We start from the raw sequence: 24,318 nt of genomic DNA, 5'->3' as shown, positions 1-24,318 counted from the left end.
GTTTCATTTAAATGAAGCGCGTCCCCGCGCCGAACGAACTGCGCATGCCCCGTCCGTCAAAACTCCCAGGGTGCATTGCTCCAAATGACGTCGCAAGGACGTCAGTGTTATCGACGTGAACGTAAATGGCGTCCAGCCCCATTCACGGACGACTTACGCAAACGACGTAGAATATTTAAAATTATACGCGGGAACGTCGGCCATACTTAACATTGAGTACGCCACCAAATAGCAGGTTTAACTATACGCTGGAAAAAGCCGAACAAAAACAACGTAACAAAATGCGATGGACGCTAATACGTTCGTGGATCATCGGAAATAGCTAATTTGCATACTCAACGCGGAATACAACGGAAACGCCACCCAGCGGCCGCCGGAAAATTGCATCTTATATCGTGGGTGCGCGGTATACGCCGTTGCCCGCGCCGAGTTTGAATACTGCGCCGGCATATACCGAGCGTAGTACATTCGTGTATAGTCGGGCAGGCTCGGCTCCTCTTTTTTACAGGAATGTCGGGTCCACTTTAGGGGTGCGCGCTATACGCCGGAGCGCGCAATACCCCGATAAATACGGTAATTCTTTGTGTGTTATTAGTTTAAGCAGACTGTGATTGTCTATTGTTGTGACTTAGATGAAGATCAGATCACATTTTATGACCAATTTGTGCAGAAATCCATTCCATTCACATACTTTTTCTTGCAACTGTATTTATTGAGGATGAATCATAGACAAAGGCTGTGATAGTTATAAGGGGGCATTAGGTCATGCTACTCTCCTCTGCTTTTCTAAGGCTGGAATCACAAAGCCATCTGCCTGCTTGTCTCCGATTTCATTTCTTTGGCTCACTGACCTAGAACACGTTTGCAGCAAGTTAAAAACTAGAGATGATTTGTTTGCCCTTTGCAATTACTATATGTAATTACTAGTGGCAAGTAATGTATCAGTTCATAAATAATGTAAGACTGTATTGGTCAATTAATGTTTCATTGTGCGTTCATCTTTTCCCCATTTACATGAGCAGAATTGATCAATACAAAGTTGGCACAAAATACATTCAATAAAAAGGCACAGGAGTAAAGGAAACTGGTGGACGCCATTACTGGTCTAAGATTTTAGTACTTACCGAAATCCCTCTCTTTATATCTGAATTTTTAAAGTGCCATTCAACTCAAAACTGATTTTCTTTACCGTTCATGGAAGGACACAGGAGTTCATCTACACTCAGGTTATACTGCTTCCTACAGGGAGTTAGGAGACTGGCAAACATCACTGCACTATTAACCACTTAAGACCCGGACCTTTAGGCAGGTAAAGGACCTGGCCAGTTTTTGCAATTCAGCACTGCGTCGCTTAAACTGATGACAATTGCGCGGTCGTGCGAAGTGGCTCCCAAACAAAATTGGCGTCCTTTTTTTCCCCCACAAATAGAGCTTTATTTTGGTGGTATTTGATCACCTCTTCGGTTTTTATTTTTTGCGCTATAAACAAAAATAGAGCGACAATTTTGAAAAAAAATGCTATATATTTTACTTTTTGCTATAATAAATATCCCCCAAAAATATATAAAAACATTTTTTAAGCGTTTATCGATTGGTTTGCGCAAAATGTATAGCATTTACAAAATAGGGGATAGTTTTATTGCCTTTTTATAAAATTTTTTTTTTTTACTATTAATGGCGGCGATCAGCGATTTTTTTCGTGACTGCGACATTATGGCGGACACATCGGACAATTTTGACACATTTTTGGGACCATTGTCATTTTCACAGCAAAAAATGCATTAAAAATGCATTGTTTACTGTGAAAATTACAATTACAATTGCAGTTTGAGAGTTTACCACATTGGGCCGCTGAAGGGGTTAAGTGTGACCTCATCTGTGTTTGTAAATGAAGGGGGGCGGGGCTGGACGTGTGACGTCATTGATCGTGTTTCCCTATATCAGGGAACACACGATCAATGACAGCGCCACAGTGAAGAAGGGGGAAGCTGTGTTTACACACACCTCTCCTCGTTCTTCAGCTCCGGGGACCGATCGCGGGACTCCAGCGGCGATCGGGTCCGTGGGTCCCGCGACCACGGAGCTTCGGACCGGGTCGCGGGCGCGCGACCCACGGCTGGGCACTTAAAGAGGACGTACAGGTACGTGCTTGTGCCCAACCGTGACATTCTGCCGACGTATATCTGCAGGAGGCGGTCCTTAAGTGGTTAATGAACAGCTAGTTGAAAAAAAATAGCTGCAGCCATGAGCTTGTTTTAACCACTTCAAGTCCAGGCTTTAAACAGCCCAAGTACCTGAAGATTTTTTACTTTGCTGCTGGTGTTTTTTTCTTGGTGACTTCAAGCAAGACTCCATGCTAGAACGCTGCTTAAGCTGGTCTCTACATAGCAGCAGCTATCTGGATCAGTATTTCCTCAGCACTAGCTTTGGAATCCATACCCGAACCCCACTGGGGAAATGTATCTGGTATCCCAAGAATGAATGCAACCTGAGGCCTTTTTGTTGTGTCCCCTTTGTCAGATTCTCCTGCATCTCCATTGGGGTGAAGCCAAGGCCTTGCTCATGTCCACAGGGATCTCAATGTCCACTCTGGACCTCCTGTCTGTTTGTGCCCAGTTACTGGAACAATTTGTCCGCAGAGGTTCGAAGCATGCTTGGGCACCATCTTCTGGCAGAGCCAACCTCTGAGCCCCAAAATGTAGTTGAGTCATAAGCCTCGTACACACGATCGGATTATCCGACGGGAATTGTGTGATGACAGGCTGTTGTCATAAAATCCGACTGTTTGTATGCTCCACCGGACAATTGTTGTCGAATTTTCCATGGTCAAATGTTGGATGGCATGCTGTAAAATTTTCTGTCAACAATTGTGTGTTGTTGGATTTTCCGATCGTGTGTACACAGACAAAACTCCAAAGTACAAACACGCATGCTCAGAATCAATGCTCACTAAACACAACATTAGCAGAAGGTGCCCAAAGGGTGGCGCCAAAGGGCTTAAAAAACACTTAGTTTCGTGTTTGGCTGACAATTGTGTGCCGTTTGTATGCAAGACAAATTCCAGGCCAACGCCCTGGGGGACAAAAGTCCTACGCTTTGTCTTCAGAAAATCAGATTGTGTGGACCAGGCTTAAGGGCCCGGTCACCATCTGAGTCCGACAGTCCTCCTTTATAGAGGCCAATATTGAGCCACCTGCTAATGACAAGGGGTTGCCTTAAATGTGATTGATACCCTGCAACTGTGGGTTCAACCTGCCGTTACAGGCCTTAGGTGTTTTAGAGCTCCTACAGCTGCCAAGACCTTCCCGCTACACCTACGCATTCTTCTATGAGGAATGGAAAACCACCAAGGGGTTCTGGGCCACTCCAGACAGTGTGTCAGAGCTCGCCTTCCCTTTTCAGAGAGACCTCATAAATGGATTGTTTCTTCCCATTGAATATGCGCCAGTTATCTACATTTACTGGCAAACCACAAGCTAGTTTAGAGGTGTTCTCATCTTTCAGAATTTTACTGACAGACAGCTAAACTCCCTGTTCAGATCCTATTTGGGCAGTGGCCTAAATCTGCTAAACCATGCCAAGGTTAACTTCTTTAAAAGGGACCCCTCCACTGCCAAAGCAGGCCCTTGTGTGAATGAACGATTGGAAAAAAAACGTCTGGAGTTTTGTGCTTAAGTTGCGATAGCTTTTTGCAAGCGTTAAAACTTGTTTCTCACATTGGACTGATCTCTGTTCAAATGCGTAGGGCTCTCTCAGTGCTTAGGACGCCAAATGGTATGAAAAAAAGAATATCTGACTTTCCGTTATGGGATGCAATCCCTTAGGACCTGCTCTTGACATTAGCAATGCTGGCAATGGCCTGGGCATGCTCCCGCCTCAATGCAGGAGGTCTGTGGAAAGGTCAGAGGAACCACACTGTATTCCATCAACTACTGCAGTCATTGGCCCGGATTCACGTAGAATGGCGTATCTTTGTGCGGGCGTAACGTATCCTATTTACGTTACGCCTTTGCAACTTTTACAGGCCAGTGCCGTATTCTGAAAGAAAGTTGCGGCGGCGTATCGTAAATAGGCCGGCGTAAGCCCGCCTAATTCAAATGTGGTAGATGTGGGCGTGTGTTATGTACATTTTATGTGACCCCACGTAAATGACGCTTTTTACGAACGGTGCATGCGATGTCCGTGAAAGTATCCCAGTGCGCATGCTCCAAATTAACCCGCAAGAAGCCAATGCTTTCGACGTGAACGTAAATGACACCCAGCCCTATTCGCAAACGACGTAAAATTTTCAACGTAACGTAAACGGCGTATCTGTACTGCGTCGGCCGGGCGTACGTTCGTGAATTCGCGTATCTAGCTGATTTACATATTTCTAGGCGTAAAACAGCGTACACGCCCCTAGCGGCCAGCGTAAATATGCAGTTAAGATCCGACGGCGTAAGAGACTTATGCCGGTCGGATCTAATACAAATCTATGCGTAACTGATTCTAAGAATCAGGCGCATAGATACGACGGCTCAGACTCAGAGATACGACGGCGTATCTGGAGAAACGCCGTACGTATCTCCTTTGAGAATCTGGGCCCCTGTATATAGGCATTTAGAGCCTGTTTCTCATTCAGACAGAAAAGCTTGCAGTTCCTTTGATGATGAGATTCCATCTATTATGCGTCCCAAGAAGTACGCGCTCTAAGCAGTAGAATTTACCTCTACCCTAGTGCTTTTCTTCTTGCATCTCAATTGTGGAACACTCTCGCAGTCTGAGTTTCTTCTGCAGGACCTTACATGTGCAGGCCTCACTTGGAGATGGCCCCTCCTGGATTTAGCGCTGGTAATTTTGGTTCATCAAATCGGCAAAGAGGTTTAGTTTAGGCCCTCACTAAAGAGATCCTATTCCTGTGGACCTTTATTCTCTTCCTTACCTTAAGCTACCCCACTGCTGTTGGGGTGGCTGGGCTCAAAGAAAGGCATCCACATGTTCCCTTGAAATCAACAAGTTCAAGATATTACTACAGTAAAACCTTGGTTTGAGAGTAACTTGGTTTGAGAGCGTTTTGCAAGACAAGCACATTTTTTAAAATAAATTTTGACTTGATATACAAGCAATGTTTTGATATACAAGTAGCATCATGCCACAACTTTGCACAAAAGACAAGATAGGCGTCTCTAAGTTTAGCAATATGGTTACATTTAATAAAGATACAACATTTAGCAACATATTGCTACACTTAGAGGCGCCTCTCTTCTTTTTATACCCTGTAGCTCCTGCTGGATTTTGCTTCTAATCCCCTTATGGAGGCTTCCATTTGTGGATAGACATTTTATGGTTACACAACCTACCACATTTCTATGATCTTTTTATATGGACTATAAACTGAAGGACTTATAAATAAATGGTTGTGGAACCAATCATTTGAGTTTCCATTATTTCTTATGGTGAAATTTGCTTTGATATACAAGCGCTTTGGATTGCAAGCATGTTTCTGGAACGAATTATGCTCGCAATCCAAGGTTTTACTGTATTTCGTTTCTGGCTGGGGACAGAGGTGTCTTACCGTCACCCTGGGAATGTTTCTCTGTCTAGTGGGTTACCACAACTTGTTCAACAAAACCACCTTGTTGGGGTACAAAAATCTTAAAGGAGTTGTAAAGGAAAAAATTTTTTGCCTAAAATTTATGTCTGCAAGGTAGACAGACAGAATAGTGTAATGATTCTGTTAAAAAACGAGTAAATATCTATTAAATTCCTTCATCTATATCACCTCCGGCGTTCTAGTTTCGGTTCTCTCATTCACTTCCTGGTTTGCAGCGCTTGTTCATGTAAGAACTACATTTCCCAGTATGAATTGCGGCACGCCCAGTAATTCACACCTACTTGAAGTCTCTAACATGTAGAGAGCGCCCTACCGCACAGATGTAGTTCCCAGGAGGGGGTGAGCACGTCACTGACCACCGCAGTAAAGCCTCCCTTCACGGTGGTGAGTAAAATCAGACAAGCAGGAAGTGAACAGAACAGAGAAGAAATAGAGCAACTTCTGAGCAAAAACGAACAATGAGGAAGTGAAAAGAGGAATGTCTGCAGGTAAAGGATGCTTATTATGAAAAAAAAAATTCCTTTACAACCCCTTTAATTATTTAGTTTCTAGTAGATGCTGGAGAGTTAAACCTACTGACCACAGGCAATAAGGTAAAGAGAGTAGCAGAGTAAATTATGGCAGAGAGATCGGACTGTAGCAGTACCCAAAGACATATTAAACTAGGGGCTGAATCTGAGCATACGGCTGCAATTACTGTATAATAAAACATCACTATTGGCAGGACTGGACGTTTAATTTTGGAATGTATGTTTTTATATGTGACCTCTACTCCAGTCTTTCATTACTCACCTTTTGTACCAATCCATAGCTGATCTTGCTCCAGCTTAAATGTCAGTCTGACTTTCCCCCCAGACTTATTGTACATACCGGATATTGGCGTAGTTGGAAGCCGCTCCTGTAACACACACACAGTAATAGTGATCACAGGCTGTGGATGTTGTAGTGGCAATCATAAAATCACATTTCAACAAGGATTGTACTTCTCAGTAAGGATGAGCTCCAGCGCGTTCGCATAGTACACGTGCAGAGCCCCGCCAGGAAGTCTGCACGGCGCTGCGCTAATCACAGGCGGGGAGACATGGTCCCGATGCTCGGCTGCAGAGATCGGGAAATGTCTCCCTGGCTGCGATTAGCGCAGCGCCGTGCAGACTTTCTGGCGGGGCTCTGCACGTGTACTATGCGAACACGCTGGAGCTCATCCTTAATTCTCAGGTATAAAATTGTACAAAAAACTTTGCAACATGCAGTGCCAACTGTGTTCCCACTACAGACCCGTCCTTTACTACAAATCACAAATATCTCAGAGATTTACTAGACAAGCATCTAACAAGGGCTTTACTAAGGCTGCATTCACACCTTAGCGTGGCGTTTTGTACCGCGATTTGCCGCGACAAATTGCGGCATTTTTTACCGCGATTTGCAGCGACAAAACGTGGCGTTTTTTACCGCGGTTTTCGCTGGAGGGTGATTTACACATTGTCGGCTATGCCGAACGCCGAAGCCGCCTGAAAAAAAGGGTCAGGGACTTGTTTTGAGCTTCAGGCGTACGGCGTTCGGCGTGGAGATGTGAACCATCTCCATAGAGAACAATGTTAAATCACCCCTCCAGCGTATTTTAGGCTGCAATAGCGTCGGGTTTCAGGCATTAAAACGCCTAGGTGTGAATGGAGCCTTAGGGATGGTACTTCCTGGTAAAATCTGCTATCAATTTAGTGCCTCGGTGCCTTATCACATCTTAAAAGCTAAACTCTAGGAAACAGATAAATACGCAGGTAAATTACACACAAGGGAACAGTTTTACGTAAAAAGGATTTGCATTTTTTGTCCATTCAGTCCTGAGATTTACAAAGCTCTGCCACACACAGCCCAGTCTGGTAGGGCAGGATTCTTTCTCTGCTGCAGTTAATTCCTATAAGTCTTGTCCCTCCCTTGCCCTGTGACTAGACCGTGTAAGGAGAAGTGGCAGAATGAGGCATTCCTCTGTCACTCTGCGATCTCCTCCTACCAGCAGACTCATTGAACTGCAGCACAAGTGATCTGTGCAGGTACTTACACCACTTTAAAGTGGTTCTTCACCCTTAGCCACCCCTCCTTTTCACAAAGCGCTCACTTTTTTTTTTCTGTAAAATCTTCAGGCCTTCCCAGACGCCCCTTCTGGGATATACACGTCACATATCCCAGGAGGCATATCCTTCATTAGGAAAGGAGGGGGGTGTACCTAGCATTGTGTCACTGTGAGGCCTGGCAGTTGAACCTGGAAAAGCCGGCGGGCCTGACAAGGACATCAGATAAGAAGATGGATGCGAGGAACCGAGTGGGGCAGAATTTTGAGAAGATTCTGCAGGGCACCACTGGATGCGCTGGGCGGGTGACTATCCTAAATCTGCCTTAAAAATTTTCATTTGAAAAAAAAAAAAAAAAAGCTGCGGATAAGGTGGAGATCCACTTTATTAATAGGAAAAATAAATAAATAAGGATATATTAATATATACAGAGATGCAAGATTTTTTTATTTTATTTATTATCTGCTTGTCTAAAGACAGGTATTTGCACCCACTTCCGGCCACACAGTCTCAGGCAGACTGCGGGCATGACGTCACCTCCCGTCCCCCCCCCCCCCCGTTGTGTTCTGGGAACACTCAGCTCCCAGTACACAGCGGGAGCCAATCGGCAGGTGTAGCACGACTCGCGCATGCGCCGTAGGGAACCGGGCAGTGAAGCCGGAGCGCTTCACTTCCTGGTTCCCTCACCGAGGATGGCGGGGGGGGGGCAGCAGGGTGACGAGCAATCGCTCTTCCTCTGCTGCGGACGGCGCTGGACTCCAGGACAGGTAAGTGTCCTAATATTAAAAGTCAGCAGCTGCAGTATTTGTAGCTGCTGGCTTTTAATATTTTTTTTTTTTCAGCGGAGCTCCGCTTTAAGCTGACTTAAGCAGTATCTCTCTATTCACTTGCTGCTGGAAATGCCACAGATGACTGCCAATGAAATGGCTGCCCACATTTCCTAAACACTAGACAGCTTCTACCAATAGTTAGAGGGCGGATTACTTTACACTTCCAATGGTCTCCAGAGCAGGAGCATGCTGTCTTACCTGAACGCCTTTTAAAGACGGCATTACATCTTCCGGTTTTCCTTTATCCAGCACTTTTCTATGTTGCTAAAATAAATAATATTCAAAGGTTAGTTCAAAGCAGCAGAAAGCTAAATAAAAATAAAAATTTACCTTGGAGGTTAAACTCCAGCCAAAACCTGCTGTAATATATTTATATATATATATATATATATATATATATATATATATACACACACACACACACACATATACATATACACATATACACACACACATATATACACATTATATATATATATATATATATATATATATATATATATATATATATATATATATATATATATATATATATATATATAACACACACACAATATATATATATATATATATATATATATATATATATGCAAATGGCAATGTCTAGAATCTGTGTCTGATTTTTGTTATGGCCATGTCCCTGTTAGGGAGTTTTTTTTTCCCCCTCACTTCTCATACTTCTCATCTTTTTTTTTTATTTCACAAAAGTTTTTATTGAGAGGAAAAAATTAGGTTACATGTACAACATATTTAACATTCCCAATGTAAGGAAGACATTTTGATCAGGCCACAAAAATCATAGGGAGTATGACAGGAATGTGGATATATAAAGAAAACTTTTTCAAGCATATGGGAATTTTACAAATTATCAACACCTAATCCCAGTTAGAACAAGAATTTAAGTGAGAGCACGTACGCCTGCATAAGATTGCAAAGACCCCCATAGACCAAAAACGTCAGGTCTATCTGTGGTCATGTAAGAGCTCTCAAGCTCGATGTTGCTGTGGCCTTATAAACATTAGGAGCCCGTGGCAAGGTTCCAAGCTAGCATTTGGTCAATCATGTCGTTATTGGGGAAAAAAAAGGTAAGGTAAAGAGAGAGAGAGAAATATAGAATGGAATTGGTGTAGGAAAAGAGAAAAGATGGGGGAGAAGTACAGGACAGCTGTACCGAAAAAAATAAAATAAAAAAAATAGTAGAGTAGTACGGACTGCTACTCGCCTCGGGCCCCCCCGATCGGTATAGGGCGTGGGTGGGATAGTAGTGGGGGATGTGCTTGGTGAGTGAGTGCTCAGTGTGTGGGTGCCGAGTGCTCGGTGCGTGGGTGCCGAGTGCTCGGTGCGTGGGTGCCGAGTGCTCGGTGCGTGGGTGCCTAGTGCTCGGTGCGTGGGTGCCTAGTGCTCGGTGCGTGGGTGCCGAGTGCTCGGTGCGTGGGTGCCGAGTGCTCGGTGCGTGGGTGCCGAGTGCTCGGTGCGTGGGTGCCGAGTGCTCGGTGCGTGGGTGCCGAGTGCTCGGTGCGTGGGTGCCGAGTGCTCGGTGCGTGGGTGCCGAGTGCTCGGTGCGTGGGTGCCGAGTGCTCGGTGCGTGGGTGCCGAGTGCTCGGTGCGTGGGTGCCGAGTGCTCGGTGCGTGGGTGCCGAGTGCTCGGTGCGTGGGTGCCGAGTGCTCGGTGCTTGGGTGCCGAGTGCTCGGTGCTTGGGTGCCGAGTGCTCGGTGTTTGGGTGCCGAGTGCTCGGTGTTTGGGTGCCGAGTGCTCGGTGCGTGGGTGCCGAGTGCTCGGTGCGTGGGTGCAGAGTGCTCGGTGCGTGGGTGCAGAGTGCTCGGTGCGTGGGTGCAGAGTGCTCGGTGCGTGGGTGCAGAGTGCTCGGTGCGTGGGTGCAGAGTGCTCGGTGCGTGGGTGCAGAGTGCTCGGTGCAGAGTGCTCGGTGCGTGGGTGCAGAGTTCTCGGTGCGTGGGTGCAGAGTGCTCGGTGCGTGGGTGCAGAGTGCTCGGTGCGTGGGTGCAGAGTGCTCGGTGCGTGGGTGCAGAGTGCTCGGTGCGTGGGTGCAGAGTGCTCGGTGCGTGGGTGCAGAGTGCTCGGTGCAGAGTGCTCGGTGCGTGGGTGCAGAGTGCTCGGTGCTGAGTGCTCGGTGCGTGGGTGCCGAGTGCTCGGTGCGTGGGTGCCGAGTGCTCGGTGCGTGGGTGCTGAGTGCTCGGTGCGTGGGTGCCGAGTGCTCGGTGCGTGGGTGCCGAGTGCTCGGTGCTGAGTGCTCGGTGCGTGGGTGCTGAGTGCTCGGTGCGTGGGTGCTCCTAAAATTTGTACTAGATATTTATGTTGAACCCCTTTAAGAATTAAAGTTGAAAGTCTGCACTTCAAATTCATTTGCAAGGTTTCATTTAATGTTATTCTGGTGGCATACAGGGTAAAAGTATGAAAATTGTGCCTGTGTCCAAATATATATATATATTACACATACACACAGATTGTACAGCTGCAAATATCTTATAAACACTTGTATAAAATAGAGGCAATAGAGATCTAGGGGCACTCAGTCCGGGGCTCGTCCAATTAGGTACACTGGGCAAAGTAAGCCAGTAAAGGAAATATATATTCTTTGTAAATCTTTTAATATATACATATTTATGTTAAAAGTGCCCGGCAACCTTTATAATAAGCAATTAAAATATATATTGCACATGACCTGATTTGCCAACATTTTTGCAACACTGTTTAGCCAATCTTGTGACTCACACAAACTGCATAGCCAGGCAGGTGACACCATTTTTTCTTTATCAGACTTCCTGCTCACGGTGTCACCTACCTAATTGGTAACATCTGTAAAATAAAAAAAATGCATTGAGTATGATTCATTGTCTAAGGTGTATCAGAATCACAAGAGAAGCTGAACAGAATTACAAGTCTTGAAATGTACAATTGCTGACACATACTTATGTATTTCAACAGTTCATTTAGCTGCCAGCCTGGAGTTATCCTGTAAGCCTATTGGAGCATGACGATATTTGTACACTATTGTTTCTCCTGGTCTTCTTCCAGCCCAGTGTCGTCTCCTTTTGGCCACTGGGAAGTCGCTGATGATGCAACTCTTGCATATGTATTATACTGTCCCGGGACAAAGTTCCATTCTTGGCATCTATCATGACGCGTACACACTTTAAAATGATCGTGTGTGGGCTGCACATCTTTTTCAGGTTCTGAAAAACGACAATTTTTTTTTTCGAACATGCTACATTTTTTAACGTCGTTTTAAACAATGTCGTTTTTCGGGTTGTAAAAAATGATCGTGTGGGGGCTAAAACGACGTTTAAACCCGCGCATGCTCAGAAGCAAGTTATGAGACGGGAGCGCTCGTTCTGGTAAAACTAGCGTTCATAATGGAGTAAGCACATTCATCACGCTGTAACAGACAAAAAAGTGCAAATCGCCTTTTACTAACACGGAATCAGCAAAAAGCAGCCCAAAGGCGAATGGAACTTTCCCTTTATAGTGCCGTTGTACGTGTTGTACGTCACCGCGCTTTGTTCATAATTTTTTAAAAATGATGGTGTGTGGGCAACGTCGTTTTTAATGATGAAGTTGGAAAAACTTCGTTTTTTGGACATGCTGAAAAACAACGTTTTCTTTCATGCTGAAAAATGATCGTGTGTATGCAGCATTAGACATCAGGAGTGGTGCATAGAATGCGTATGGAGCGTTGGTAAGGAATGGGGGTATATTTTCAATGGCAGTATAGATAGAAATAAAAATGCTTTTTTTTTTTCTTTAGCAGAGTAGGGAAAGGCTAGAGCTACTGTCATAGGAAGAAGAAGCAAGAGGGAATCTCTCCCAGACAGAGTTCTGATCTTTAACACTCTATACAAAACAAGTTTTGACTGGACATACACTTTAACCACTTAAGCCCCGGACCTTTAGGCAGCTAAATGCCCAGGCCAGGTTTTGCGATTCGGCACTGCGTCGCTTTAACAGACAATTGCATGTGCGACGTCGTGCGACGTGACTCCCAAACAAAATTGACGTCTTTTTTTTCCCACAAGTAGAGCTTTCTTTTGGTGGCATTTTATCACCTCTGCGGTTTTTATTTTTTGCGCTATAAACAAAAATAGAGCGACAGTTTTGAAAAAAATTCAATATTTTTAACTTTTTTCTATAATAAATATCCCCCAAAAATATATATAAAAACATTTTTTTTCCTCAGTTTAGGCCTATACGTATTCTTCTACCTATTTTTGGCAAAAAAATAAATAAAAAATAAAAAATAATCGCAATAAGCGTTTATCGGTTGCTTTGCGCAAAATTTATAGCGTTTACAAAATAGGGGATAGTTTTATTGCATTTTTTATAGAAAATTTTTTTTTTACTACTAATGGCGGCGATCAGCGATTTTTTTGTGACTGCGACATTATGGCGGACACTTCGGACAATTCTGACACATTTTTGGGACCATTGTCATTTTCACAGCAAAAAAAGCATTTAAATTGCATTGTTTATTGTGAAAATGACAGTTGCAGTTTGGGAGTTAACCACAGAGGGCGCTGAAGGAGTTATGTTTCACCTAGTGTGTGTTTACAACTGTAGGGGGGTGTGGCTGTAGGAGTGACGTCATCGATTGTGTCTCCCTATAAAGGGAATGACACGATCGATGCAGCCGCCACAGTGAAGCACGTGGTAGCCGTGTTTACATACGTCTCTCCCCGTTCTTCAGCTCCGGGGACCGATCGCGGGACCCCAGCGGCGATCGGGTCCGCGGGTCTCGCGGTCCCGGAGCTTAGGACCGGGTTGCGGGCACGCGCCAGCGACCCACGGCTGGGTATATGTAAACGACGTGCCGGTACCTCGATCTGCCCAGCCGTGCCATTCTGCCGACGTATATCGTCGTGCGGCGGTCGTTAAGTGGTTAAAGAAGAACTAAAAGGCATTTTGGATAGAGCGAAGGAGGGATATGAACCATTTTGGATTTTTTTTTTGTCATCTGTGTCCCCCATTGGGGAGATTTACCTTCACTTCCTACTCCATAGCCAAACAGGAAGAAAGAAGAAATCCTGGGGTGTCAGGGTCACCAGAACTAGAGTTCCCATTGGAAGATTTCCCCACTATTAACGTTCTGGCGTAAACCCATAATTTGTGATTTTATTTTATTTTCACTTTCGATAATGGTAAACAGGACAACTAGAGAGGGTGACTCTTCCTAATAAGGACACAGACAGAAATACAAACCAGATGTCTAATCCCCCTCCACTAAAAAAAGTTTTGCCTTAAGCCTCGTACACGATCTGACTTTCCAACGGGAATTGTGTGATGACAGGCTGTTGGCCGAAAATCTGACCGTTTGTACGCTCCATCGGACATTTGATGTCTTCTGAAAATCAGATTGCGTGTACAAGGCTTTAGAGTGATACTAATCCCAGGACTCTGCATTCACTATATTTGGTCTCCCACAGAATATGGAAATGCATTTATTTTAGTAAATATAAACTGCTCAAAAAAATAGGGGGGGGGGAACATCCTGAGGAAGCCAAAATGTGAAACGCGTAGACGAGACGAAAAGGATTTTTTTGCAATTGAACGTATACTCTGTATTTTCTTTATGCATTTTATTGTATTTTTGTAATTAAAAGTTTATATTTTTCTAAACCCTATGTTCCTGTTTTGCCTTAAAAGTCTGCCTTGTCACTGCCCTTAGCAGTAACCTCCCCTTTATTAAATATAAACTGCTAAATACCTTTTCTCATCAGCAGTTAGAGCAGTCTTGTGACCTCTATCGGTGTCCAGTCAAGTACTGGTTAGAGCTTGTAGGAGGCATTTTCTGACTGTCCTATGAGACTGCAAGACCCCTGGCCCTCTGTCTGGACAGTGCCGATTGGCCCGGTGCTGATGACATGCACTCTCCCAAGAAGAAAAAAACCTCTAGCAATACACACCAAACTGAGCATGTGCAGCCTGACTCCATAGGCTCTGTGTTATCAGGAAATTCTCAGGGGACAGTGGAAGGAGGAGAGGATCAGAGAAGACAGGATCAAACAGCCTTTTAGCACAATGCAGAGGATTAATCACTTGGGTTCTACAGCGAGTACAACAAGCATGCTTTACTGCATATACAGACTGATTTTACTGTTGTGAGTTTAGTAAGACTAAGTAAATTTGTAAGCTCCCTTTTTTATGGAATCACAAGTAGGTTGATCTACACATACCTTCTGTCTGCACAGTGGCTCCTTCTTGCTCTCTTCTTCTTTCACCTCTTGTTGGATGGTTTCTTTGGGGGTGGTAACAGCCAATACGTCATTGATGGTGGATCCCACTACCATTACTTTTGCCCCATTGGTGACTTTGATTTCCCTTAGTGTTTTGTCCTCGGGAAGTAACCCCTTAAACATGACTTTCTGCATAGCTGGTGGAAGACCTGCAAAAGGACAAAGGAAGAGAGTCAGAAATATCTGAAGAGCAAATTGGTGTTTTCATGCTCTGGTATATGACAAACTCATAGAGCTAGCTTAAATTGGAACAACACGCCTTTAGTTTGCTAAAGCACTTCGTAGTATAAAAAAAATCACTTTTCACCCTTTTTTTCCTTCAGCCACTTCCTGTCTACATGCATACCCTCCAGCATCAGCTGCACATCATTGATGTGGACTGGCTTCCCGATAGCAAGAACCGCGAACAATGCCTGCACAATGTGTGATGCCATGGAGGCTTATGGTCTCTACTAGGAGTGCATGTGACAGGTTAACAACACAGGAGCACAATAGAGAGGTAGTTGGCACCCCGTAATAGGAAGTAACTGCATGGCATGATTACCACATATTATTTTAAAGCGGGGGTTCACCCAAAAAAAAAAAAATGTTTTAAATTAGATCTAGCATACTAATGATACTAAGGACATTTCTTTTCGGGAGGTCATTTTTTTTTTTTTTCTCTGTACATACCTTTATATCCTGATTTTGTCCAGGGCTTCCGGGTTCCGATGACTGTGGGACTGGGCGTTCCTATCCTTCGGTTCAATGATTGACGGCTTGTGAAACAGGTCCCCTGTCGCACAACGCGCGTCAACAGATTTCCGGAAATAGCCGAGCTGCGAGTCGGCACTATACGGCGCCTGCGCAGTCAGCTTTACGCGGCGGGCGCAGGCGCCATATAGTGCCGACTCGCAGCTCGGCTATCTCCGGGAATCTGGTGACGCGCGTTGTGCGACAGGGGACCGGTTTCACAAGCCATCAATCATCGAACCGAAGGATAGGAACGCCCAGTCCCGCAGTCATCGGAACCCTGAGGCTGGGGTAGGAACGCCCACAGTCCCAGAGTCATCAGAACGCGGAAGCCCTGGACAAAATCAGGATATAAAGGTATGTACAGAGAAAAAAAAATGACCTGCCAAAAGTAAATGTACTTAGTATGCTGGCTCGAATGTTAAAAATTAGTTTTTAGGGTGAACCTCCACTTTAATGAAATTTGCAGATTTAAAAAGATAGAAAGAAAAGCTTGAAGTTTCATTAAATATGTTAAAGCTTATATGAGACTTTAGAGGCTTAGTTTAGATCTACTTTATCTGCAATTCCATTTTCCTGCTATTAACATATACGAGCAAACTTATCCACGTACATAATCTCTACCATAGAAAGCTCCAGCGTGTTTGCAAAGCCCACGTGCAGCGCCCGCCAAGAAGTTGGCACTGCGCTGATAATCACAGGCAGAGAGACATTGCCCCGATGCGTGGCTGCAGAGATTGGGAAATGTCTCACTGCCTGTGATCAGCGCAGCACAGTGCTGAATTCCTGACGGGCTCTGCACGTGGGCTTTGCGAACACGCCGGAACTCATCCTTGGGTGCTTAGGAGCAGGTCATACACGGTCGAATTTAGAACAATTTTTCTTTTCAAAGTCAGGAAGTTCGTTTTTTTGTGATCCGATGATGCCACCATTGATTTTCGAAATTCGGCCGACCAAACCTTCATGTTGCCGGGAATTTTCTCTCCGGGAAAATTAGTTTCTCTCCTGGAATATTCTTTTCTTGCACATTTTTTTTCTATTACATTTCTCGCACGATTCTCCCATCATTGATCAGAAAATCGTTTGTTTTTCAAAAAATTTGCAACATGTCGGATTCCTCAAATTTGATTGCCGCACGAAAATCGGCTGTTGCTGCAGCCCACTAATGGAGCGAAATTCGTACGAAAATTCTTTGATACGATTTTCAAAAGAAAATTATTTCGAAATTCGAACCGCGTATGGCCACCTTAAGGTGCATGTTCACCTTTACAGAAAATCTGTATGATGAACTTACACTTCCCGCCACATTCCCTACTGTACCGCAATCCTGTAATTCCCCGCTGTCAGACACTGGGACACCGCTTCACTGGTCTGGGGATTTCCTGTGGCTTAATCCCCTATCCGTAACCTTTCAACGTGTACAGATATAGCAACACCTTCACATGGATGGCACTGACTTATCAGAATCTGCCTAGCCCGTCCTGTTAGCGCTGGAGGAGAGAAAGCAAGGAGGATTTCAAATCTCCGGACCGGTAAAGCAACGTCCCAGTCCCTGACAGCGGGGGGACATGGGGAGGGGTTCCAGTGTTAGTTTACCTTACAGATTTTCTGTAAATGTGAACTTACCCTTTAAGATTTGACAAAAAAAATAAAAAATGGAAGCCGATTGGTTTCTATGCACAGCTGCACCAGATTTTGCATTCTGCAGTTTTAGTAACCCAACCCATTAGTGTCCCACGCTCCATATGGGTTTTTACAACTGGTTATACCCCAGACAGTGGTCATTACTGTTGCAGCCTGGGGCAGAAGAGGATATTACATCCCTGATATACCTTCTTTTTTTTTTTTTTTAAACCTGCAACAGGTATCAAATTGCAAGTAGACTGAAAACTCTGGTCCAGCTCTGCACAGAAACCAATCACCTTTGAGGTTTCATTATCAAAGCTTAAATAGAACAAGTTGAAGTCAGAAGCTGATTGGCTACCATGCACAGCTGCGGCAGATTCAGATCGCACTAGTAAACCTCTCTCATTGTTGGGTATTGCATGGTCACTATATATAAAAAGTGAGCACTGGTTTCTCCTGTCATCTCTAAAACCGCGTACACACGACCATTTTTAATGGTCTAGAAAAAACGTTTTTTTCAACCCGATTCTTGTTAAGCCTGCCTTGCATACACACGATTGTGAAAAAAAAAAAATGCTTGAGTAAAGCGTGGTGACGTACAACACGTACGACGGCACTATAAAGGGGAAGTACCATTCGGATGACGCCACCCTTGGGGCTGCTTTTGCTGATTTCATGTTAGTAAACATTTGGTAAGAGACGATTCGTGCTTTTCAGTCTGTTACAGCGTGATGAATGTGCTATCTCCATTAAGAACGCTAGTTTCACCAGAACGAGCGCTCCCGTCTCATAACTTGCTTCTGAGCATGTGCGTTTTTTTTCACGTCGTTAAAGCCTACACACGACCATTTTTTACGACGTTAAAAACGAGAACGTGAAAAACGACGCGAAAATTTAGAGCATGTTCTAAATTTATAATGCCCATTTTTAACGTCGCGAAAAATGCTCTGGAGCCCACACACGATCGGTTTTAATGACATTAAATTTTTTTTTAATTTTTCACATCGTGAAAAATGGTTGTGTGTACGCGGCATAACACTTACCTTTACTGTGGGCGGTGTCTTAACACCACCACCTTGCTGCTCCCGGACCGCTGAACGTATTCTCTATTTTTTAACTTATAAAGACCTACTCCTCCCACTGTACAATGGTTCCTCCTGTCATCTCTTGACTTACATCAATAGATAATGCGAAAGGCAGAGGGAAGAACCAAAGCGTGCCACAAAGTGGAGCAGGTATTTGTCAAACCTAAAAGTGTTGAATACAATTTCAAGACCCCAGCTGCCACAAAGTTAAGCATACATACTCTTCTATTACAGCGCAGGGATCACTTTAAAGCAGGGGTCTCAAACTAGTGGCCCTCCAGCTGTTGTAGAACTACAAATCCCATGAGGCATGGCAAGGCTGACAGTTACAAGCATGACTCACACAGGTAGAGGCATAATGGGACTTGTAGTTTTGCAACAGCTAGAGGGCCGCCAGTTTGAGATCCCTGCTTTAAAGAAAGACAGAAATATGTAGTCTCCCACTATTAAAGTGGCTTCAACGTTTTTGACGCTTCGTTATTAAAGATCACTGTCCTGCATCGCAATGAAATAGCAGTGATAAAAAGCCTGTGGCCTGCCATACTGCCGTCAAGATTGATAACTAATACCGTCTAATAAGACTGATTTCTAAAGCTATATATCCCAGTGTAGCAATCCTGATGACCGCATATGAAAGAAGCCACACCTGTGAGTGTATGAATCTTCTGTTTAAGGCTTGCTCCGGTGCTGTCCAATGGGAGCCTCACGTCGTACTTGTTCTTATTCCAGATGATTTTAAACTCCACATGTTCTTTCTCTGACTCAGAGTCCTCTCCATTGCTGACTGCCTCTGGCTGTGCAGGGCCATCGTCCTGAGAACTTGCGTCTGCACCCTCCGCACAGCTCAGCTCTAACTTCTGTCCATCCGCCTCCATGCCCAGCTCTTCCACTTCTGTAGGGGGGGGAATAAAATACATGAGAGCTGGTCAGGACAGCAACGTACAAAGCAGATTATTCCACAATGAATGACAAATGGTGTCAGCAGAATCAGAGGGCTCTTTTCTTCATCCCAACCTACAGCTCATGCTAGGAACATAATCAGGTTTTACAAAAAAAAAAGACAAAGAATATGACCTCCCATAATGTTATCTTTATAGGTATTTCAACCGAGACATGACTTGAATTTGGTAATCAAGACAAAGGAATCTCTTTTAATCCCCTGATCTGGATACTTAACCTGGCCATACATCAGGTGTGCCCAACCAGTGGCCCGCGGAGCCCTCTGATGTGGCCCGCGACCTCCTGCTCTGGAATGGCTGGTTGGCAAGCCCAGATTGCAAGTTGCCGACCTGCCATCCCAGAGCATCAGTGTTGTGAATGAAGCCGGCGGTAGAGGAAGCAATCAGCTTTTCAGAAAGTGCACCACACCTGCAGGATACAATAGACGTCTATGGCAAAGTGCAGCTAACTGGCGTGAAAACCACAGGAAAAACTGCACCGCACCCACGGTGTGGGTAGACTGCAGACATTCAGTTTAAAAGCAGCCTTAGGCCCCTTTTTACACAAACGGTCCTCCATTCACCTCTCTAGAGCAGCAGACGTAAACAGACTTTTGTCCGTGTACACCCGCCTACCTCCAGTCTGATCTGTAAAAAAAACAGAAGTGGACCTGTCCTCTTCCATCTGATTGGATCAGAGGGCCCATAGAGTAGATTGGGCTCTGTCTGCTTTGCATATCCAGGTTTTTTTTTCACTCGTTCCGCCAGCAGCTATCACTGTATTCTGCCGGTGGGGAAGGCTCCCTGTCCCGATAAATGGCAACCTATGAAAGTTGCATAATGTATGGCCAGCCTTAGACTGCAGGAGCTTTCTGAAAATTAAAAACAACAGAAATCTGGAGTACAGTAAAGAAAGCCATTGGTTATCCTGGCCTGGGGACAGGCAACCAATGACTACAGACATATATTTTGTACAAAGATAAAATGCTCCATTAAGGAAATTGTGAGTAGCTCCCTGCCCCTTCCTACTCTCCTCGCCTCCCTGCCCCTTCCCGCTCTCCTCGCCTCCCTGCCCCTTCCCGCTCTCCTCCCTGCCCCTTCCCGCTCTCCTCGCCTCCCTGCCCCTTCCCGCTCTCCTCGCCTCCCTGCCCCTTCCCCTCTCCCCTCGCCTCCCTGCCCCTTCCCCTCTCCCCTCGCCTCCCTGCCCCTTCCCGCTCCCCTCGCCTCCCTGCCCCTTCCCGCTCCCCTCGCCTTCCTGCTCTCCTCGCCTCCCTGCTCTCCTCGTCTCCCTGCCCCTTCCTGTTCTCCTCGTCTCCCTGCCCCTTCCTGCTCTCCTCGTCTCCCTGCCCCTTCCTGCTCTCCTCGTCTCACTGCCCCATCCTGCTCTCCTCGTCTCCCTGCCCCTTCCTGCTCTCCTCGCCTCCCTGCCCCTTCCTGCTCTCCTCGCCTCCCTGCCCCTTCCTGCTCTCCTCGCCTCCCTGCCCCTTCCTGCTCTCCTCGCCTCCCTGCCCCTTCCTGCTCTCCTCGCCTCCCTGCCCCCTTCCTGCTCTCCTCGCCTCCCTGCCCCCTTCCTGCTCTCCTCGCCTCCCTGCCCCCTTCCTGCTCTCCTTGCCTCCCTGCCCCCTTCCTGCTCTCCTCGCCTCCCTGCCCCCTTCCTGCTCTCCTCACCTCCCTGCCCCTTCCTGCTCTCCTCGCCTCCCTGCCCCTTCCTGCTCTCCTCACCTCCCTATTGATCTCTGAAGAAACTGACTTTACTTCCTAGTGAATGAATGAATGAATAGGCTGAAGCAAGAAGACATTAAAGTCTGAAAAGTGACAGCTCCTGTCATATACAGTACATGCTTCTTTCAGGTCTCTAGGTAATGAAGCAACAACCAGGATGACAGCTCAGAATCCGGGTTCATTGTTAGATCAACATATCTATATTCTGAAAGATTCTCTTTGGTTGATCTGGTGCTGTTCAGGAAAACCCCGTCTGACTGCAGGCCCTGCACACTGTATTGTGGCCACAATTGTAAGAGGTTCCCTTCAATTTCTGTGACCCAACTGGGGAGATTTACCCTCACTTCCTGTCCCTGTTACACCAGTAGAAAAATTAGAACAGTTTTGTCAACAGAAGAAGTAGTCAGAAATTCGAACCCGTCCCCACTATACTAAAATTGTGGATTTGTCTACGTTCCCTTTGAAACAATTTCCCATTTCTTCTAAACCTTGTCTTGAATAAAGCGCCCCCTTGCATGTTCTCTGCTGAGTTAAAGAAACAACAAAAAATCCAGCTTCATACACCCGGTGAGATTGTATGACCTGTCATTACAGCCAAGAGGCGACAAGTCACACAAGTGCCACAAAGTTGTAAAAAGCTGGCAGGAGTACCAACAATACCGGGCATTCTACAAAGGGTGGTAGAAACAACAACACAGACAAGCAGAGAGATCCATAAATACCTTAAACACAGAAAAATCTATGAGCCACCAATAGACCGCACCAAAATGAAAATGAAAGTAAATGATGTCAGGGTGATGACTCAATGGGCAGCCATGTCAGGCACATGACACACACATGACTCTACAGAGAACAGTGGAAAACTGGCCTATTAGGAGAGATCAGACCAGGAACATGGCACACACACACACACACACACAGAAGACTGGCACACACATAAGACTGGCATATCAGTAGAGATCAAACCAGGAACATGGTATACTCTCTCACACACACACAAAAAAACTGGCTCATCAGGAAAGATCAGATCAGGAACATGGCACACACACAGAAAACTGGCACATCAGGAGAGATCAGACCAGGAATATAGCGCACACACAAAAGACTGGCACATCACGAGAGATCAGACCAGAAACATGGCGCACACACAGAAAACTGGCACATCACGAGAGATCAGACCAGGAATATGGCGCGCACACACACAGAAGACTGGCTGGCACGTCAGGAGAGATCACCCAATTAGGAGGGAACACAGGCAGCATGCAGGATCGAGAGGACACAGATCGTACAGAGGAGTCACCCATGTAGGAGGGCAGACAGGGATCACCCATATAGGACACAGGGAGGCAGATGTCACAGAGGAGTCACCTATGTAAGGGAGCAAAAAGAGGGATCCTCGTGTAGGGAAGCATACAGAGTCATCAGCCATGTAGGGGTCACACAGAGGAAGAAGATGTCAGAAAGAAGTTACCTATGTAGGGGGGGCACACAGAGGAAGAAGATGACAGAAAGGGGTCATCCATGTAGGGGGGCACACAGGGGTCACCCATGAAGGAGGGCACACAGAGGAAGCAGAGGGCACAGAGGGGTCACCCATGTAGGAGGGCACACAGAGGAAGCAGATGGCACAGAGGGGTCACCCATGTAGGAGGGCAAACAGAGGAAGCAGATGGCACAGAGGGGTCACCCATGTATGAGGGCACACAGAGGAAGCAGATGGCACAGAGGGGTCACCCATGTAGGAGGGCACACAGAGGAAGCAGATGGCACAGAGGGATCATCCATGTAGGAGGGCACACAGTGGAAGCAGATGGCACAGAGGGGTCACCCATGTAGGAGGGCACATAGAGGAAGCAGATGGAACAGAGGGATCATCCATGTAGGAGGGCACACAGTGGAAGCAGATGGCACAGGGGGGTCACCCATGTAGGAGGGCACACAGAGGAAGCAGATGGCACAGAGGGATCATCCATGCAGGTGGGCACACAGTGGAAGCAGATGGCACAGAGGGGTCACCCATGTAGGAGGGCACACAGAGGAAGCAGATGGCACAGAGGGGTCACCCATGTAGGAGGGCACACAGAGGAAGCAGATGGCACAGAGGGATTCATCCATGTAGGAGGGCACACAGAGGCTGCAGATGGCAGGGGCCACCCATGTAGGGAAGCATACAGAGGGGTCAGCCATGTAGGGGGCACACAGAGAAAGAATATGACATAAAGGTGGTCACCTATGTAGGGGGGCACACAGGAAGATGGCAGAAGGGGGTCACCTATTTCAGGGGTGCACAGAGAAAGAAGATGGCAGAATGGGGTCACCTATTTTGGGGGCACACACAGAGGGGTCACCCATGTAGGGGGGGCACACAGGAAGCAGATGGCACAGAGGGTTCACCCATGTAGGGAAGGACACAGAAGAAGCAGATGACACATAGGTGTCACCCATGTAGGGGGCACACAGAGGAATCAGATGTCACATAGGTGTCACCCATGTAGGAGGGCACACAGAGGAAGCAGGTGGCACAGAAGAGTCACTAATGAAGGAGGACACACAGAGGAATCAGATGTCACATAGGTGTCACCCATGTAGGAGGGCACAGAGAGGAAGCAGATGGCACAGAGGAGTCACTAATGTAGGAGGGCACACAGAGGAAGCAGATGGCACAGAAGGGGTCAGCCATGTAGGAGGGCACACAGCAGAAGCAGATGGCACAGAAGGGTCACCCATGTAGGAAAGCATACAGAGGGGTCCCCCGTGTAGAGGGCACACAGAGGAAGAAGATGACAGAAAGGGGTCACCCACGTAGGAGGGCACACAGAGGAAGCAGATGGCACAGAAGGGTCACTAATGTAGGAGGGCACGCAGAGGAAGCAGATTGCACAGAAGGGGTCAGCCATGTAGGAGGGCACACAGAGGAAGCAGATGGCAGAAAGGGGCCCCCCATGTAGAAGGGCACACAGAGGAAGAAGATGGCAGAAAGGGGCCCCCCATGTAGGAGGGCACACAGAGGGGTCATCCATGTAGGGGATTACAGAGATGGGTCACCCATGTAGGGGGCACACAGGGGGTGAGGTCCTGATAAGGGGTGTCAGAAGAGGGCCCTCACACAGGACACATGTCAGGCAGGGTGGTGAGGTTGGCACACACAGGGTGATCAGGCAGACACTGTCAGCGGGTAAAGAACAGCTGTCATTAATAAACACAGAGCCAATAACATCCCATCCTATAACGGCTTGCGCCCGGTGAACCCAAAGCGGGTCACACATGCGCTCTGCCCTCGGGGGACCCGGTACCCACCGTCCTGGGACGCCATGATGATTGTGTACAAGTCTCCAGCGCGAGGGCTGCCGGGAAACTCAGACTCAGCCTCTTTGGACCCAACCGGCAACTGTAGCCTTGTCCAGGACCGGAAGAGAGCCTCTCGGAGGTCTGAGTACCATAGAGACAAAAGAGGCCGGCCAGAGCGCTTACTGCAGAGTG

At 46.4% G+C, this 24,318-nt stretch overlaps 1 protein-coding gene across 1 annotated transcript in view; it reads right to left on the bottom strand.

Annotated features, from left to right (window-relative positions):
* Window positions 1-24,268, bottom strand: part of UBFD1 (ubiquitin family domain containing 1) — a 31,735-nt gene extending 7,467 nt beyond the window's left edge. The window contains exons 1-5 of the mRNA XM_040356594.1: window positions 24,136-24,268; window positions 18,825-19,070; window positions 14,676-14,884; window positions 8,688-8,753; window positions 6,386-6,491 (exon numbers count right to left, since the gene is read on the bottom strand). Coding sequence (XP_040212528.1) covers window positions 6,386-6,491; window positions 8,688-8,753; window positions 14,676-14,884; window positions 18,825-19,070; window positions 24,136-24,151 — 643 coding nt within the window. The 5' untranslated portion in view covers window positions 24,152-24,268. The remainder of the gene's footprint in view (window positions 1-6,385; window positions 6,492-8,687; window positions 8,754-14,675; window positions 14,885-18,824; window positions 19,071-24,135) is intronic.
* Between the last annotated feature and the right edge of the window lie 50 nt (window positions 24,269-24,318).

Source organism: Rana temporaria, chromosome 6 (genome assembly GCF_905171775.1).
Source record: "Rana temporaria chromosome 6, aRanTem1.1, whole genome shotgun sequence".
NCBI lineage: Eukaryota > Metazoa > Chordata > Amphibia > Anura > Ranidae > Rana > Rana temporaria.
The sequence above is the reverse complement of the archived record's forward strand: the minus strand, read 5'-3'. Positions and strand labels throughout refer to the sequence as shown.